At 45.0% G+C, this 19,246-nt stretch overlaps 1 protein-coding gene across 11 annotated transcripts in view; it reads right to left on the bottom strand.

Moving 5' to 3' along the window:
• cadpsa (Ca2+-dependent activator protein for secretion a) overlaps positions 1-19,246 on the bottom strand; it is a 190,148-nt gene that overhangs the window by 72,832 nt on the left and 98,070 nt on the right. For 10 of the 11 annotated variants that reach the window (XM_056275124.1, XM_056275123.1, XM_056275128.1 and 7 more), the window contains exons 10-12: positions 12,266-12,374; positions 11,323-11,535; positions 3,967-4,103 (exon numbers count right to left, since the gene is read on the bottom strand). In XM_056275124.1, coding sequence (XP_056131099.1) covers positions 3,967-4,103; positions 11,323-11,535; positions 12,266-12,374 — 459 coding nt within the window. The remainder of the gene's footprint in view (positions 1-3,966; positions 4,104-11,322; positions 11,536-12,265; positions 12,375-19,246) is intronic. The other variant, XM_056275134.1, reaches the window with a different exon arrangement.

The following is a 19,246-nucleotide window of genomic DNA, read 5'->3' as shown; positions in this document are numbered from 1 at the left end:
CATTCCTGTCATTATAGGCATAACCCAGCCACTGAGGATGCACAAGGCAGTGCATCCTTAGCGCCGGTCCCAAGCCCGGACAAATGGGGAGGGTTGCGTCAGGAAGGGCATCCGGTGTAAAATAAGACTTACATACCGGATCGGTCGAGGCCCGGGTTACCAACGACCGCCACCGGTACTGTTAACCAGCAGGGTGTCGGTGGAAACTATGCTACTGTTGGGCGAAGGAGAAGGAGAGGGGGAAAGCATGTCCAGAGGCAACTAGAGAGGAGGAAGGGTAGACATGTGGAGGTGAGAGTTGGAACTTTGAATGTTGGCACTATGACTGGTAAAGGGAGAGCTGGCTGACATGATGGAAAGAAGAAAGGTAGGCATACTGTGTGTGCAAGAGACCAGGTGGAAGGGGAGTAAGGCCAGGAGTATCGGAGGTGGGTTCAAACTCTTTTACCATGGTGTGAATGGGAGGAGAAATGGGGTAGGGGTAATTCTGAAGGAAGAGTATGTCAAGAGCGTGCTGGAGGTGAAGAGAGTGTCAGACAGAGTGATGAGTATGAAGCTGGAAATTGAAGGTTTATTGCTGAATGTTATCAGCGCATATGCCCCGCAAGTTGGGTGTGAGATGGATGAAAAAGAAGAATTCTGGAGTGAGTTGGATGACATGGTGGAGAGGGTACCCAAGGAGGAGAGAGTGGTGATTGGAGCGGACTTCAATGGACATGTTGGTGAAGGGAACAGAGGTGATGAGGAGGTGATGGGAAGGTATGGAGTCAAGAAGAGAAATGTGGAAGGACAGATGGTGGTCGATTTTGCGAAAAGGATGGAAATGGCTGTGGTGAATACATATTTCAAGAAGAGGGAGGAACACAGGGTGACATACAAGAGTGGAGGAAAGTGCACACAGGTGGACTATATCTTATGTAGAAGGCGCGATCTAAAAGGGATTGGAGACTGCAAGGTGGTGACAGAGGAGAACGTAGCTAGGCAGCATAGGATGGTGGTCTGTAGGATGACTTTGGAGACCAAGAAGAGGAAGCGAGTGAAGACACAGCCGAAGATCAAATGGTGGAAGTTGAAGAAGGAAGACTGTTGTGTGGAGTTTAGGCAGGAGTTAAGACAGGCACTGGGTGGTAGTGAAGAGTTGCCAGATGGCTGGACAACCACTGCAGAAATAGTGAGGGAGACAGCTAGGAAGGTACTTGGTGTGTCATCAGGACAGAGGAAGGAAGACAAGGAGACTTGGTGGTGGAATGAGGAAGTACAGCAAATTATACAGAGGAAGAGGTTGGCAAAGAAGAAGTGGGATAGTAAGAGAGATGAAGAAAGTAGACAGGAGTACAGGGAGATGCAGCGTAAAGCAAAGAGAGTGGTGGCAAAGGCAAAGGAAAAGGCGTATGGTGAGTTGTATGACAGGTTAGACACTAAGGAAGGAGAAAAGGACTTGTACCGATTGGCTAGACAGAGAGACCAAGCTGCAAAGGATGTGCAGCAAGTTAGGGCGATCAAGGATAGAGATGGAAATGTGCTGACAAGCGAGGAGAGTGTGCTAAGAAGGTGGAAGGAATACTATGAGGGGCTGATGAATGAAGAAAAGGAGAGAGAGAGAAGGTTGGATGATGTAGGGATAGTGAATCAGGAAGTTCAGTGGATTAACAAGGAGGAAGTGAGGGCAGCTATGAAGAGGATGAAGAGTGGAAAGGCAGTTGGTCCTGATGACATACCTGTGGAGGCATGGAGATGTTTAGGAGAGATGGCAGTGGAGTTTTTAACTAGATTGTTTAACACAATCTTGGAAAGTGAGAGGATGCCTGAGGAGTGGAGAAGAAGCATACTGGTACCGATTTTCAAGAACAAGGGCGATGTGCAGAACTGTAACAACTACAGAGGTATAAAGTTGATCAGCCACAGCATGAAGATTTGGGAAAGAGTAATAGAAGCTAGGTTAAGAGGAGAGGTGATGATCAGCGAGCAGCAGTATGGTTTCATGCCACGAAAGAGCACCACAGATGCGATGTTTGCTTTGAGAATGTTGATTGAGAAGTAAAGAGAAGGCCAGAAAGAGTTGCATTGTGTCTTTGTAGATTTAGAGAAAGCTTATGACAGAGTGCCGAGAGAGGAGGTGTGGTATTGTATGAGGAAGTCAGGAGTTGCAGAGAAGTATGTAGGAGTAGTGCAGGATACGTATGAGGGAAGTGTGACAATGGTGAGGTGTGCGGTTGGAATGACAGATGGGTTCAAGGTGGAGGTCGGATTACATCAAGGATCGGCTCTGAGCCCTTTCTTGTTTGCAATGGTGATGGACAGGTTGACGGACAAGATCAGGCAGGAGTCTCCATGGACGATGATGTTCGCGGATGACATTGTGATCTGTAGCGAGAGTAGGGTGCAGGTTGAGGAGAGCCTGGAGAGGTGGAGGTATGCACTGGAGAGAAGAGGAATGAAAGTCAGTAGGAGCAAGACGGAATACCTATGCGTGAATGAGAGCGAGGACAGTGGAATGGTCAGGATGCAAGGAGTGGAGGTGACAAAGGCATTTGAGTTTAAATACTTGGGGTCAACTGTCCAAAGTAACGGGGAGTGCAGTAGAGAGGTGAATAAAAGTGCAGGCAGGGTGGAGTGGGTGGAGAAGTGTGTCAGGAGTGATTTGCGACAGAAGGGTACCAGCAAGAGTTAAAGGGAAGGTTTACAAGATGGTTGTGAGACCAGCTATGTTATATGGTTTGGAGATATTGGCACTGACGAAAAGACAGGAGGCGGAGCTGGAGGTGGCAGAGTTGAAGATGCCAAGATTTTCACTGGGAGTAACGAAGAAGGACAGGATTAGGAACGATTATATTAGAGGGACCGCTCAGGTTGGACGGTTTGGAGACAAAGCAAGAGAGGCAAGATTGAGATGGCTTGGACATGTGTGGAGGAGAGATGCCGAGTATATTGGGAGAAGGATGCTGAATATGGAACTGCCAGGGAAGAGGAGAAGAGGAAGGCCAAAGAGGAGGTTTATGGATGTGGTGAGGGAAGACATGCAGGTGGCTGGTGTGACAGAGGAAGACGCAGAAGACAGGAAGAAATGGAAACGGATGATCCGCTGTGGCGACCCCTAACGGGAGCAGCCGAAAGTAGTAGCCTGTCATAAAAGGCATCACAATTAGTTTCCAATTGTTTTTGATTGGATGATGTTCTCTTATTGAGGCTATAAATAAGGAGCTTTGGATATTATGAAATCTTTAAATGCAACAAGTGGTGACTTTGTTGTTTATCTAATAATACAGCTTTGTTTTTCTCTACCTGTGCTGTGCTGTATGGCATCACCTGCTGCTAGTTATTTGCACATGCAGGATATATTTTCATATTTGGGTCCTGCAGGGATTTGATTATAGCAAGTTCTTATGATAATCTTGATATTTCTTCTTAAACTGCTAACTATTTAACTTTTTTCCTACTTTTGTGGATTTTATATAATGACACCTGAATTGCCTCGTCTCTTTTTTGCAATCTTGGATGACAACCCTGTTTACAACACAACATTTCTTTGTTTAATCTCACATGATTTCCGTGAATCTCACTTGTGCATCACCTGTTGTCTAACGTTTATGGATCAGTATGAGTGAATTATATAGGTTTGAGCCCTGATGAAGGCACCGTAGTGTGGCAATGTTGACAAATTAAAAGTTTATTTTGAAGTAAGGAGTTTGTAACCTTTCCCCTTTTTCACTGTATGTTGCCTCATAGAGAAAATTTTCCTTTTCCCTTTTGTACAGAAAACAATGTAAAAGCATGTATGTGAACTGTTGAGTTTTAGTAAGACAAAGGCAACAAAAATAAACACAACAGCCAGTTGAACTGTATCTCTGGGCTCAGCTAGTGCTAGATAGTTCACAAAATCAGTCGTTGGAGCCCTTCGGCACAAATGAGGGGTAGCTGAGCCTCATCAGGGGCACCTGAGTGTTATAGATTCAAGCCTTTCCTCACCAGACAGGAGTATGAGTCATTGAGTCTGTGGTCCAAGGTAAGACGCTGCACCAGCTCAAACAGAGAAGCATGGTCAAAGTTACAGGGGTTAGCTGAGATGAACTCGTCCATGCCGTGCTTCTGCGCCCGGTCCGCGTCTGTGTGCCCGTCCAGATTAGAGGGAGACAGGCATGTCCAAAAGACAGAGAGAGAGAGAGAGAGAGAGAGAGAGAAACAAGTCTAGTCAGAGCAAGAAAAACGAAAATAAATGTTATCCCCCCCCCCCCCCCGGCCAGTTGAACAATATTCAATCAAAATATTCAATCAAAACTGCCAGTCACCTCACAGGATAAGAGAGAGCAACGTGTCGAGCTCCCATCTGATCGTGATTTCTCAGAAGTCGCCAAAAGGTCTACAGACCTGGATAGGACTGCCACTACTTCTTAGGTTGCCAGATGATTCAATTAAAGTGTGACAGTTTTGATTGAACTGTTACCTCCACATGTCGTTTTGAGTAAAAGTGCAAGGGGAGTGTAAATGCTTGTTTCCGAGGCAGCTTTCATACGACGACTACAGATTTAAAGGTTAGCGGTTAGTTCTAGTCGGGGGTTAGATAGATGTGAGCCACAGTTTGTCCATGCAGAACTTTTTGCTAGAGGGAAATGCACAGGACTGGCAACACAACTGTAACACCATGGTTCTAGAAATAATAAAAGAATACACATAACTATTTCTACTTCTTATTTATCAAGGCAACTTGACTAAAGGACGCATGCTCTTTTACAATGGCCACCTGTGAGATTAGTTGGAGGGAGGATTACATACATACACATTCCCAGTGGGAAGCTGCCCAGTACAACCAGTCTTTCACTGTTGGACACTAAGGAGCTTTGCTGCAGTTAGGAGTCAAGTACTGGCTCGAAGGCATCTCCTTTTTAACTGCCGGGGGAGTAATCCTTATTCAGTACCCCCACCCAGATTTTCCAAGCTGATGTCAGAATTCAACCCAATGAAAACATAAGCAGCAGCGCTGGCCTCTCTAGACTTCCACCCATCCTCAATATCCACAACCGACATTGGTGTTAACAGCATTACTCAATAATGCATTAGACACTTTTTTTTTTCCAAGGGTGTTACCACTTTTGGGATTTTTCTGTTAATAATGTTCCCGATCATAGTTTTGCTAATTTTTAATTTCCATACCTGCACGAATTTGATGTGAAAAGAATGATGCCCGAGGTTGATTTCCGCAACAACGAGTCAGGGCGAAGACTGAATATATATTTAATTTCAAATGACGCATTGTAAAATTGATTTCACAAAGCAATAATTGCTATTAGGTGTGCTATACACACTTGCTTCAGGGAAATCCTCTTCTCAAGAGTAATCATCGAGCCCGCACAGCATTACCAAAAACCACCCTGAGTTCCCCTACCCCTTATTAACCCTACCCTACCCCACACCACTTCACTATGAAGTCTGTGGCCCTGGGCCCCCTGGGGTAGCTCTAATTAATCACTGCCCGGAGCATCTCAAAGTAACCCTGAGACACAGCTCTGCAGTGGAAGCCCCCCTGCTAATCTTCATTGTCCTCAAAATAGGAGGCTTTGAATAAAATTTCACAACAAATTTTCACTTGCTCCCCCAGCGAGCGGGCCGTGTTCAGGCAGTGATCCCTGACGCCTCGCTCGTAGGCTGTTTACAACTCAGGTCTTGATGCCCACTTTGGATTTTTTTTTCTTCCTATACCCCCCCCCCCACTGGTTTACATCTACTTTTAAAGTGACCCATATCAGATTCCTGTTATTACACCATAACTTAATTGAAACAACTGGAGCGGGTTTTGCATCACTTAGTTTAGCTAGTTAGCTACTTAGCTAGCAGTGTCGCGCACACGCCGCCGGTAGACATTAGTGGTAAATACAGGGTATGCTAAGCAAGTGGTTGCCATCGATTTCCATACTGTAGCTTCAAAAGCGATAAAAATCCTACTCAAACAATCTACTGATGCACAAGATGGCAACCATCCAAAGAGAAGAGGCAATATTAGAGTGGACATAGTTAAAGGCGAATATTTTACACCCCTGTGTTTCTACATCGCATTGAAACAGGGTTGGATCTGGAAACCCTTATTTGGCAATGAAATCTACATCACGCTTTAGACGTCTGTATAGAGCAGGTTTTGACTGTATATTACTTAATTGTGTATTTTGTTTTGCCCCATTTGCTATAGCGACACAGGGTTAGCATGATGCTATGACTTGTGCTAACTAGAACTCCCACATAGAAAACAAGCTTGGGTGTCTAAAATAAACTTTGAATTAAGCCCAACACACCTCCTGTAGACTCACCGGTGAACACCTGCATCCGTCCCGACACCATTCAGTCCTAAAGTTGCTCTCAACTCCATCAACACACTGCACGATAATGCTACACTCGCAATGCACCTCCTCTTCTGACGTATAATTTTATTGTCGCGTGTGTGCGCGTGCGTGTGCAAATGCTGTATATCTGATATGTCTAGAACGAAACATTAATTAACTACACTTTGATTACAGGGTTTCGTGTGTCCGGACAACCAAAACCCATGACAGCCATGAATGAAGGTTACAACAAGCGATCACAAGATTTGTTCGCCAAAATCCCCTTCACCGCCAAAATAAGGCACCCCAGCTGTCAATCAAAACAGGAACAAAGGGCAGTGCGCTCTGCATGCTCGTACGCCAATGGTATCCCCCCAACAAGTCCCCCAAATCTGAAAGGTGACATTGTGGTGCCCCTTGGTCCGGAGCTGGTAGGCTGTCAGGTCGGTTAGATGTTAGGGAGAGGAAGTGCAGGCGGGAGGGCTGGACAGTAACATGCAGTGACACTAGTCACCTCCGTCTGTCTGGGCTTGGAAAGGATGGCCCTGACAATGATTGATGGCTGCTACTCATTTATAGATCCAGTAAAGCCACTGACTGGGAAGATGAGGGAAGTGGTGGTGTGGTGTTGGGTGCTGGTCAGGAACATTTGGGGCCATTTAGCGCATGACTTGCTTTTTTCTGTTTTTGTCGGGGATGGACTCCCATCAAATATGCAGCACGCATGGGGGACGCACTCATCTACACACACACATCCGTACCCACACACACACGCACACACACACATACTCGCAAATCTATACTTGTCGGGGCCCCCTCATAGACTACATTCGTTTCCTAACCCCTAACCCTAACCTTAACCATGTAAACTACATGCCTAACCCTAACCCTTACCCTAACCTTAACCTAACCCTAATTCTAACCTGAACCCTAAAACCAAGTCCTAACCCTAAAATAGACCCTTTTACTTGTGGGGCCCCATAAAATGGCCCCACAAGGTAGGTGGTTTCTGGTTTTTCTATACTAATGGGGACATTTGGTCCCCGTTAGGATAGAAAAACAAGGCACACACACACACACACACACACAACACACACACAAAACCACACAAACACACACACACACACACACACAATTTAGCCTCAAACAACATCTAGAAAAAGTGTACAACTGGCTATCTGTCCTGAACATGTCAAGGCTCTACTACGGCAATTTCATTTTTCGGTTGAAATTTGAACGCACAACATATTTAACACACGAAGAGCAAGAACCATTACCAGCGAGCCGTTAGAGGACAACAGCAACACATTCTGAATGCAGACGGAGAGTTGTACGTTCAGCCTTTCCCACAACATACAAACTTCAACCCACTAACGGGACAGGAAAAAAGTCTATGCTTCCATACAGGTAACAAATTTGAATATGCATTTATCTGGGTATTTATGTAAATTTGTGTAATTTCCCTACAGAGATCAATAAAGTATCTCAAAATCACAAAAAAATCAAAAATCAAAAAATCTTGGCAAAATAAGCGTACATAAGCAGTTATTTAAGTAATGAATTCACCTTTTTAAAGACACAAAACCAGGACCACTGATCCTCAGTACTGTCAGCCTACTGACTCCTCATCCGTCATCTGCTTAGTGAGCTTTAAGACTGGTCCTCTGTGCTTGTTCACTGCAAAAGCCACCAGCCATAGCGTGTGATGTGTTCTTATACTTGTGTGCTTGCAAGGACAAGACAGCCAACAGTTGCTTTAACTGGAAGAGTTGTGGCCAGAGAAGAAGAAGGGCAGGGTGTAGTTTAGGATGTCATTGTGGTGTTAACAGTGTTGGAGGTGAGACTTAAGGGCACAAGGCCTCCACACCAACGAAAAGGCCAAGAAGTGCCATGACCTCACTTTCACTATTGTCAGAGGTCACATTACTCCACATGCATACTTGCTAACATCCATCCATCCATCCTTCCATCCATCTATTATCCAAACCGCTTATCCTGTTCTCAGGGTCGCAGGGGTGCTGCAGCCTATCCCAGCAGTCACTGGGCAGCAGGTGGGGAGACACCCTGGATAGGCCGCCAGTCCATCATTGGGCCAACACACACAAACACACACACACCTAGGGACAATTTAGTATGGCCGATTCACCTGACCTACATATCTTTGGACTGTGGGAGGAAACCGGAGCCCCCGGAGGAAACCCACACAGACACGGGGAGAACATGCAAACACCACACAGAGGACGACCTGGGACAATCCCCAAGGTTGGACCAGCCCGGGGCTCGAACCCAGGACCTTCTTGCTGTGAGGTAACAGCGCTAACCACTGTGCTGCACTTGCTAACATGTTGGCAATAAAAAAAAAAAAAAATCTAAAGGACTTGTGACAGCATGAAACTAAGCCTCTTAATGACACCCAGTGGTTTTACCTGTGACTGACACGTCGCTGTGTTTTATCTCCTTATGGCGCTTAACACGCCAAAAAGTCAAAACACTAACTAACCTGACAGTGATCACAATAGAAAAACGCAGTAGTGCGATCCGGTGATATGATCAGGTATAAGAACTTTCATCTCTCAGTTACTGACAACATAAATCTTCATTTTGCAATATTTCAATTTTAGTCTTTTGATTTAGGGGCACATTTGTCAGATTTTATTATGCACCTCACCAGCCCGGGTGTGAACTAGCAAGCGGTTATTTGGTAACATTTTGACTTGTTGCTTCCTGAAATAATTGTGCAGCAACCACACTGTATAATTCATGGCGTGGCCCTTTTAACTTGATAATTACCGGCTGCTGAGGCACGGCGGGAGTCCGGTGGTTTGTTTCAAAAACAGCTCGTTCAATCAATTTCCACAGACAAATCCAGGTTACGAGCTGCTTACTTTCACCGGCAAATAGGACATATCGTTTTAAAGTATCGTGTGTGTGCGTGTACGTATGTTTGGTCATATGCATACAGATATCTTTGTGCCACTATGGTATTAAGTTTGTGAATTTTATCAGATAAAAGCTGGTAAATCATGTGGCATAGAGACGCTAACTCAAAAGAAAGACAGCTAACAGCAAACACACAAAAAACCCCAAAACAAATCAAGCATAATCACATCTGGATATGGAAGCCTGTTTCTGTCACATAAAAAAAAGTTTGCTTAATTGTGAGAAACAAAGTTGGAATTCTGAGAAATAAAGTCAGAATTCCAAGAAATAAAGTCGGAATTATGAGAATTAAAGTCAGAATTCTGAGAAAAAAAGTCAGAATTCCAAGAAATAAAGTCGGAATTGTGAGAAATAAAGTTGGAATTATGAGAATTAAAGTCAGAATTCTGAGAAATAAAGTCACAACTAAGCAAACTTTTTTTTTATGTGGTGGAAATGAGCTTCCATAGGACATACACTAGGCACTGTCCTTTCATTCTAGTACTAATAGTCCAGGAACGGTCAATTTAAATGTCAGACATAGCAACCAGGGTTAATCATGGCTGATCTGTGAACCTCCCCAATCTCCATCTGACAGATGGCAAATATGCAGACAAGCAAAATTAAACACAGCCAAATCAGTTTTACATGCATCCTAAAATCACAAAGACGAAAGTGAGGACAGCAAAAGGACACAAACATGTGGAAAGACAGGAAGATTTGAAAACAAGAAGAATGATGGGGAGAAAAACGGAGGGGAAAAGAAGAATGGGGAGGAAAGCACTTACCCTTCCGTCCAGCTACAAGAAAGCAGGTGGGGGGGTTAGAAGAAGAAAAAGAAGGAGGAGGAGGAGGAGGAGGAGGAGAAGAACGGGAGAAGGAGGAAGAGAAAGAAAGGAACAGAGTAACATAAAGACACAGAGCCACCACAATATAACACAACGACTTTTTCACACCATCGACAAAAGCAGCACACAGTAAGAGGTGGCGTGAGAGAGGACGACAGTAACAGTTCAGAAGACGTATGTGACCGGTGTACCGGGACAAAAGGACGGAGACATAAGAGAAGACAAATCTCCTGAAAAGCGATACAATACGTAGAGGATAACACAAGAACATCTGTACAGTGAGAAGTGGAGAAAAATAAGAAACGAGGCTTTCACCATAGATTATGCAAGAACACTAAAATGTCAAAACAAATGTGCAGTATTTCCCCAGCTAGAGTCAGACTGAAAAATCCAAATCCAAAAAAAGTTAATTATCATCGTTTAGAATTAACACAAAGTGCAATGACAGACAACACACCTAAACTCTTACTGGCTCTGTGTGTACAGATTAGCATGCTCTGCTACTGACCTACTGTATCTATATAGCATGGTATAACATGCTACAGCTTGCTCAGCATTCTCTGCTGACATTTGAGCAATTTCCGCTGCTAAAAATGCAGTTGTAAAAAGTGCAATTTTACTCAGGCACGTTCCAGTATCTTTTCTGAAACAGAGGCGACAGACCGACTGAGAAGGACGAATCTGCAGTAAGTAAATCAAGAAGTTAAAAGGGAAACAATCCCGATTTTTCACATTATCCCTATATACTGTTTATGCTGTTGGGATAACACTCCATTGTCGGCCATTATACTATGCAGTCCTCGGTGTGTCTCTGAAAAACGCCACCGAAATTGTGCAGAAAAGTGTCCGCCAGTGACACTACCACTAGATGATCCAGTACTGTGAAAACTCATTTCTGAGTTTGCCGATAGGCTGCATTGGATAAGAAAATGTGAATAAAACATCACACATATGTACAGCTTTATAATGTAGCATTTTTTTTCACATTTTCTTATGTAATTCACCATATTAGCAAACCAGGAATGTATTTGTCAACCAGGGACATCACCGATGGACACGTGGAGGAGACTGCTCAGGAGTGTTAGTCCTACAACGGATACTATATGTAGAGGTAATGCTGAAAATCATGATTGTTTCCCTTTAACTGCAAAACAACCAAAGGCAACCTGGTAGGGAAGGCCTTGTCTGGGGTGTAGCCTCGGTGTAGTCTAAATGCTGGAGAAATGAAATGAGGGTTGAGAACGTACAGAATTGGGAGATGGGCGCATCGAGCTGTGGGGCTGTACCGCCCCTGGAGTTGAGCTTCTGGACCTGGGTTGGAGGAACAGGCTTGTGAGACTGGCCTGTGGCCCGGTACATGGCCTGCACCCACAGGATACGATCCTGCTCATCATCGCTGGCAAAAATCACAGTGTCGCCCTCTTTCACAGCGTTGAAGAACGTTCGACCTCCATCAAGTCCTAGGGGGGTTGAGGGATCAACAGTTAAACTGGGATATAACTTGGCAATTAGCTAAACTTGATCCAGTGAAGTAAAATATTCAGTTAGCCAAACTTTGTGTTTTAGGATACATTCAGTGGACATCAGAGATGAAAAAAATCTTTTTGATTTTTTTTTTGGATCCCCCTCCCCCGTTTTTTCTCCCCAGTTGTATCTGGCCAATTACCCCACTCTTCCGAGCCGTCCCGGTTGCTGTTCCACCCCCTCTGCTGAACCGGGGAGGGCTGCAGACTACCACATGCCTCCTCTGATACATGTGGAGTCACCAGCCGCTTCTTTTCACCTGACAGTGAGGAGTTTCGCCAGGGGGATGTAGCGCGTGGGAGGATCACGCTATTCCCCCCAGTTCGCCCTCCCCCCTGAACAGGCACCCCCAACCGACCAGAGGAGGCGCTAGTGCAGCGACCAGGACACATACCCACATCCGGCTTCCCACCCGCAGACATAGCCAATCGTGTCTGTAGTGATGCCCGACCAAGCCGGAGGTAACATGGGGATTCGAACCAGCGAGCTCACATTTTGACACCGGAGCACTGGTTTGATTAAGAATTGATCACATTTGCATCCAAAAATATTGAAGATGGACATATAAAGATAGCTAACTTGAAAGTGAGAGACTAAAGAAAAATACATTTTAACTATTTATGGCTGTAATCCTTCACATAGGTGCACTGGGATTGTATCCATTACCTGGCTGGGGGTCGGTGTAGTCTACAGTGTAACCGTCCAGCTGGAGAAGGTCCACAGGCTCGGCCTTCTTCTCTCTGTAGCTGCACATGGCGAAGGTGTACTGGCTCACCTGCCCCAATCGCAGAGAGAGACCCCACACTTTTAACCTGCCATGTCATGTTTACAGACAGTGACTCTAAACATGGCAGTACCCCGCCCTTACTTAGTCTCTGTTGTTGTCATCTTATATGTTGCACCTTTTGTTGTATTATCTTTCTTGCACCTCAAGTTGTATTGCAAGAGCTTGGAACACACGGACACACACACACATACACACACGCACACACACGAGCCAACAAAATAAATAAAGACAGTGATCTGACACACAAATAATGCACACAAATCTGCAACTTTGTGTGTGGCGTGCATGCGGGAAGGATAGGATAGTGATGGTGGTTGGATGGGTGGATGTGGGGGGCGGGGGGGGGTAAGGCACAGCTGTTCTCATCTTGTGTGCGGAGGCCCATTTGTGTGTGTGAATGTGTGCATGCACGCACAACTATTATCACATTACAATGAAGTGGTTGAATTGAGGGCTTTAGCTAGAGAGCCATTGCTGGTTACAGCGGTGAAATTGTGTGTTCATGACCAGCAATAATGAGTAGAGCGGCTGTGTGTGTGTGTGTGGGTGTGTAGATGGCCTCATCTATTTACGCAAGCCCTAATGTCAATGCCAGTGGGAATCAAACAGCCAATAAATAAGGAGAAAGGGGGTATGAACACATGGCAGTCGACAAATGGGTGCGTTTGTGTATCCGCGTCTGTCTCTATATGTGTATTTTTCTCTGTTTGTGAACTACTTAAAATGTTTGCGTGCGATTGTTGGTGTTTGCAGTGAGCAGGGTGCGGTTATTAAGATGAGGATCATACGGGTTCATTGCCGCGGCGTTGTCACTGCTGCCTGCACCGGCAATGGGAGCCATAGTGACACTTGGTGGCTAACCGCCAGCCTGCTGCTAGGTGCCAGTTGAACCGTCACCGATAACCCGGCTGCCCACCATGCGCAGCGGCGCTCCGGCAAAACACGGGGCCGTTACCACCTCCGCCACAAAGGCAGGTCTCATTCTGGCTGCAGCCGCATCGTGTGTGCATTTGTTTCCCGTGCATGTGCATTTTTTTTTTGTCTGTCTGAGTGTGTGTGTGTGACATATGCGATTCCCAAACCCAGCGCTGATGAGACCTGGGGCTGACTGAGGGACGGGGGTCCTCGGGGTCCTGCAGAACCCAACCAACTCTGCAAGGGCCCTCTAGCTTCCAGGATGTCACACAGGCACATGTCTGAACTACCAACTACCCCCCACCCACCCACACATGTCCATCTTTCACCGTCTCAATGTCTCTGTCACTCTCCCTCTCTCCCTCCCTCCCCCTCGCCCTCTTCCTCTCTCTCTCTGATGAAGTTTCCAGCTGTCAGTGAGTGCAGACGAGGGATAGATATAGATAGAGCCCGGTCTCATCATAAGAGGAAACACATGGACGATAAACACTAAAGACGATATGCTGAGCCTGGCACGTGTGCTCAGAAACCGACACCATCTTCTTGTTATCTTCTCCAAAATTAAGCCGATACCAGACACCATCTGACCATGTCCTCAACACATCTAGAGTAGACTTTGTCAGACCTGCAAGAGCCCAGTCTGAGCCTAAACCCGCCAAACATGACCTGAGTTAGGGGGCTTACCCAAAATTGTAAAGAAATGGTTAGTAATAATTTGTTAATGGCACATTTTTCGCCACTTTTTCTGTCCTCTAACTTGCTGATACACAAACTCTCGTGTTTAGCTGTGCCGTCTGTGTAGATTTGGGGAGGGTTTGAAAGCCCTCCAAAAACGTTTGTGAGTGACTATCTAACAATGCATGCTGCTGAAAGATGTTAAAGAGTTTGTATTTCTTTTCAATTAACATTAAAATACTCGTCGGTGGGAAAATTACATGCATATATATGTATATATATATATATAAATACAGCGTTTTTTCCCAATGGTGTTGATAAAAGTGCCCAACAAATGAGAAGCGGTATATCAATATAGATGTAGGAAAAAACTTCTAATACACAGCAATATATATATATATATATACATACATACATACACACACACACACACACACACACATATATATATATATATAAAACTTTGTTTAAAGAAACACTCAATGGTAGGGAAAGTGCTCAAGAAATAAGGAGCAAAATCAATCAAAATTTAACAGCTGATGATTGCTTATGGCATGAAACAGGCTTATACTGTGTCATAAAGAATTTACATATATATATATATATATATATACACACACACAGCTGATGACTGCTTATGACATGAAACAGGCTTGTACTGTCTTGTAAAGAATTTACTTGATTCACTGGATTATATATATATATATATGTATTTGCAGCCCCACCACTATCCTCTCTTAGCCTCTCCCTGGCATTCTATCACTTGGTATCACCCATGCGGTGTCATCTGAGGTTGGATTTCACAGAACTCCATTGACGGAGATGCAAGGAAGACTTTATCACCTTTAACAGGCTCACACAAATTAATCTGTTGACAAAAGTTTTGTTTTTCTGGCGTGTCAGCTGGATTTTCTGGGTCGTCGGCTAGCTAAACACATGACCCAGATGAGCTAATTTCAGCTCTGTTGAACCGCTGCAAACATCTGATTTACCTCTATGTTAAGCATCCAGTCAGGATATTATGTGAATTATATGTAAGGTTAATTGAAAATGTGCAGTCAATATTAGGTCTACTTGTAATTATGATGATGATGATGATGACGACTTGTAATTACAAACTCAACACAATGATCCCATACTGTTATGTTCACAACAAAGTTGCATACCGGTTGTGTTTTGCATCTGTGAGACGATGCGTCCTTGTTTAAACACAAGTCTTACTCAAAACCAAGCTGACAACTGAGAAGTCTTGCCCAGTACCACCCGCCAGAACCAGCACGGTGTCGCTGGGCTTGTGTATTCATTTTTAAGTTCAAGGAAGACTTCCTCTTCGAGGGCGTCTCACTTAGAGACAGGCTTGTCCTTGTTATTTTGCAAAGAGACATTCTGCTAGCGAGAGTCGAAGCAGAAAAAGAGAAAAGTTGAATGGGGGGAGCCTTCGTCCGCTGTGGTGCACTTGTGCAGCCAGCGAGCCAGCTGCCTGCAGCGGCCCCGGGTCCACAGCCAGCATAATGAAGCGCGCGAGGAGCGGGCGCTCTTCACAAACGTTTAATAAAAGGAAACGTGAGGCATTCATAAGCCACACTGTTAATTCCCTGCGGGGGTGACAAACATTAAGCGTTCGTTTGTCATCGTTTCTAACGCCCAGATATTTATAGACTCATTTTACCTCTCAGTTGGGCTTTCCAACAAGGACGCAAGGGGAGTTTTGAGTCCCTCTGCAGCTAATAATCCGATCCTTGCTTTTGCTGACACCGGTCTTGTAGTAACTGTGTTCAAACAGTTTGTGAGGTGTGAGAACGTGGACCGGCTGAGGACAGGAAGGGCCGCGTACTGTCTGGTAGGGGCCACCTGTGTAGATCATCCATGTAGCAAATCATATAATGGTGGCTCCTTTTTTTTCCGTGGAATTTCCCCCCTTTTCTCCCCAGTTGTATCCGGCCAAATACCCCCCTCTGCCAATCCGGGGAGGGCTGCAGACTAGCCAGTGAGGAGTTTCGCCAGGGGGACGTAGCGTGTGGGAGGATCACACTATTCCCCCCAGTTTCCCCCTCCCCCATGAACAGGCACCCCGACTGACCAGAGGAGGCACTAGTGCAGTGACCAGGACATATACCAACATCTGGCTTCCCACTCGCAGACACGGCCAATTGTGTCTGTAGGGACGCCTGACCAAGCCAGAGGTAACACGGGGATTCGAACCGGTGATCCTTGTGTTGGTAGGCAACGGAAAAGACCGCTACCCTACCCGGACGCCCGACAATGGTGGCTCCTTTTGCCCTTGCCCTTGTGAGTAGGGTAATCACAGACCTCTTCCATAGAGGAGCGCTAAAGTGAGAGTCAACAGCTATTTACTAAAGCCTTTTGGGTAGCGGTAGGTTATAGGGCCAGGCATAATTCAAAATTACCATTTATCTTCTTTCGATGGTATTGTATCGGGAAGAAATTCCGATACTGCCTTTTCATGATGTGCAATTTTGTTGTCTAAATTAATGATAACGAGAACCTTCTTCTTCTTCTACTTCTTCTTCTTCTTCTTCTGTCTTGTTCCCTGTTTCTCAGGGGTCGCCACAGCGGATTTTACTGTTTCCATCAGTACCTTGTGAGGGCACAGCACCAATGGCGGCCGTTGTTAACCCGGGCCTTGACTGATCCGGTATGGTCTTGTCAACCCACATAACGATTTGGTAAAATTTTACATTGCATGCCCTTCCTGACAGAACCACTAACCCTATGGACGGGGGCACAGCTAAAATGCTGGATCCATCCCAGTATTCATGGGCTCGCGCCCATCCATGCCTGTCGCCTGAACGATAACGAGAATCTATTACGCAAATTTTCTCACAAAATGAGGTCTGAAGTATTTGCGTGAGTAATATTTGAAAACTAGTTTTGATTTGATATTACACGTCACATGACCAAACAGTTAAATGTGACGAGCCTCAGTTGGATTCTTAAACATGATATTTCCGGATGTATTCTAATATATAGTATATATACATATCGACATGTAATATCCCCCAGGAGTATTGGGATACTATTTTCCATATTGCAAAACACTAGTAGGCTAGTTCCCCGACAGTCCACCAGAGAACAGTACCTACCAAAGATCATCGATAAGATCTCCATCTTGTCAATCAAGATCAAGCTCTCCACGTTTCTCTTACCGGAGACGAAGAAACTGGATGATATTTTTAAGAGAACACAATTATTATTAATATTATTTTTTTTCCATATTTTCACATTTTTTGAGTCATCAGAAAATTGCTTGAGTTCAGCAAATTCATGTTTGAAGGCTGATCGTGACAGATGACTGGTTGTGTTGAATTGAAAACCGAGTGACAAACAGACAGACATGCCAGAGAGCAAGAGAGAAAGAGAGAGAGAGAGAGGGAGAGAGAGAGAGAGAGAGAGAGAGAGAGAGAGAGAGAGAGAGAGAGAGAGAGAGAGAGAGAGAGAGAGAGAGAGCAATGGTCTAGTCTACAGATGTTGCCAGCTGACAGATTAGACATCCCTGTGCCATAAACACGTGGACCAATCGGGGAATGTCAGGCCACTACCAAGTACTACACTTTGAATGAACTGCCTCCGAAGGGAGGAGAGAGGGTGTAGATGGATGAAAGATGGAGGAGATCAGAGTGGAGGGACGGTGGTTACAGAAAGAGAGCGGTCTGGTAAAGAGGAAGGAGCAAAGAAGAGAGGGTGCACATAGGGTCAGGAGAAACAGAGGAAAGGGAAGAGAGGATGGGAAGAAGCCATACCGTGAGTGAAATCTCAATCGGACGAAGGTTGAAGGCAAAAAGACGGGATGGGGTATTAGGCTGAAGGCAAACAGAAGGACTGAAGGGCGTGCTGAGAGGACGAGGGGAGGGGTAATGGAGGTAGAAAGTGGACAACAAGGGGGGAAAAAAGGGTTGTTGTGAAGTGGAGTAAGAGTTGTGGAAAGTGCAAAGATTACTGTGTCAAATCCTGGTTAAGCTTCAGTTTTCTAGCTTGGGTGTGTGGTCCGGCCTCGTAGGGAAGGGCACAGCAACACCCTGACCCCAACCGTGTTCACGTCAATTTGGGAGGAGTGGACCCTCTACAGTCCAGACGGATTGTATGGTGGTGTCCACCACACCTTCAGTTTGGAGCACACTCAGATGTGCACTTTATTTTTACAAATTTATAATGTTTTGAACATTTATAGGCGGCACGGTGGCGCAGTGGTTAGCGCGGTCGCCTCACAGCAAGAAGGTCCCGGGTTCGAACCCCAGGGTAGTCCAACCTTGGGGGTCGTCCCAGGTCGTCCTCTGTGTGGAGTTTGCATGTTCTCCCTGTGACTGCGTGGGTTTCCTCAGGGTGGTCCGGTTTCCTCCCACAGTCCAAAGACATGTAGGTCAGGTGACTCGGCCACACTAAATTGTCCCTAGGTGTGAATGTGTGTGTGTGTGTGTGAATGTGTGTGTGTGTGTCAGCCCTGTGATGGACTGGCGGTCTGTCCAGGGTGTCTCCACGCCTGCCACCCAATGACTGCTGGGATAGGCTCCCGTGACCCTAATTAGGATATGTGGCTTGGATAATGGATGGATGAGCCTTTATAATTTTCCTTTAGGTGTGTTTAGGTGTATCTGCACACAAGCAGTCTGGGTCACAGCATTAAAACATACAAGGAAAACAGCGTATGAGACGATTAAGGCTGCTTTCCTAGTACATTTTTAATTGAATGTTTACCTGTGTGTCTGAAATTGATGAGATGTAGATGTAGGTCTCACATAAAAGCATTCCATGACAGGCTGTGCATTTTATATAACTGGCTGTTTCTACTTTAATTCCCAATTTATGCACCTTCTTCCCCCCTGAATCAAAACATAAAACATCTTCTTGTAATAGGCACTAAACTCAAGGTGTGCACTTTGTCAACGTTTGACATGCTGGGTTGATCTGGGTCAGACTGTATAATTAGCACTGGAAAAATAATATTGAGCAGGTCAGGGTGCAATATGAATGTGTAGTCAAGTAAAAAAAATAAAAAAATAAAAGACAAACATGAATTGCAATTCCAAGCTTTACATGTTTCTTGAGTCTGAATCTGCCATTTTTGGGAATTATTTCCTGGGTGTGTGTGTGTGTGTGTGTGTGTGTGTGTGTGTGTGCTTGCGTGCATGAAAATAACAATGAGGGAGATGTTAAATGGGAAGGGCTTAACCAAATTAAATGTAATGCCGATAATATAGTATTATAATAATAATGCAGATAATATAGTATTATAATAATAATGCAGATAATAT

This window comes from Lampris incognitus, chromosome 2 (genome assembly GCF_029633865.1).
Source record: "Lampris incognitus isolate fLamInc1 chromosome 2, fLamInc1.hap2, whole genome shotgun sequence".
NCBI lineage: Eukaryota > Metazoa > Chordata > Actinopteri > Lampriformes > Lampridae > Lampris > Lampris incognitus.
This window is presented reverse-complemented; position numbering and strand designations above follow the sequence as displayed.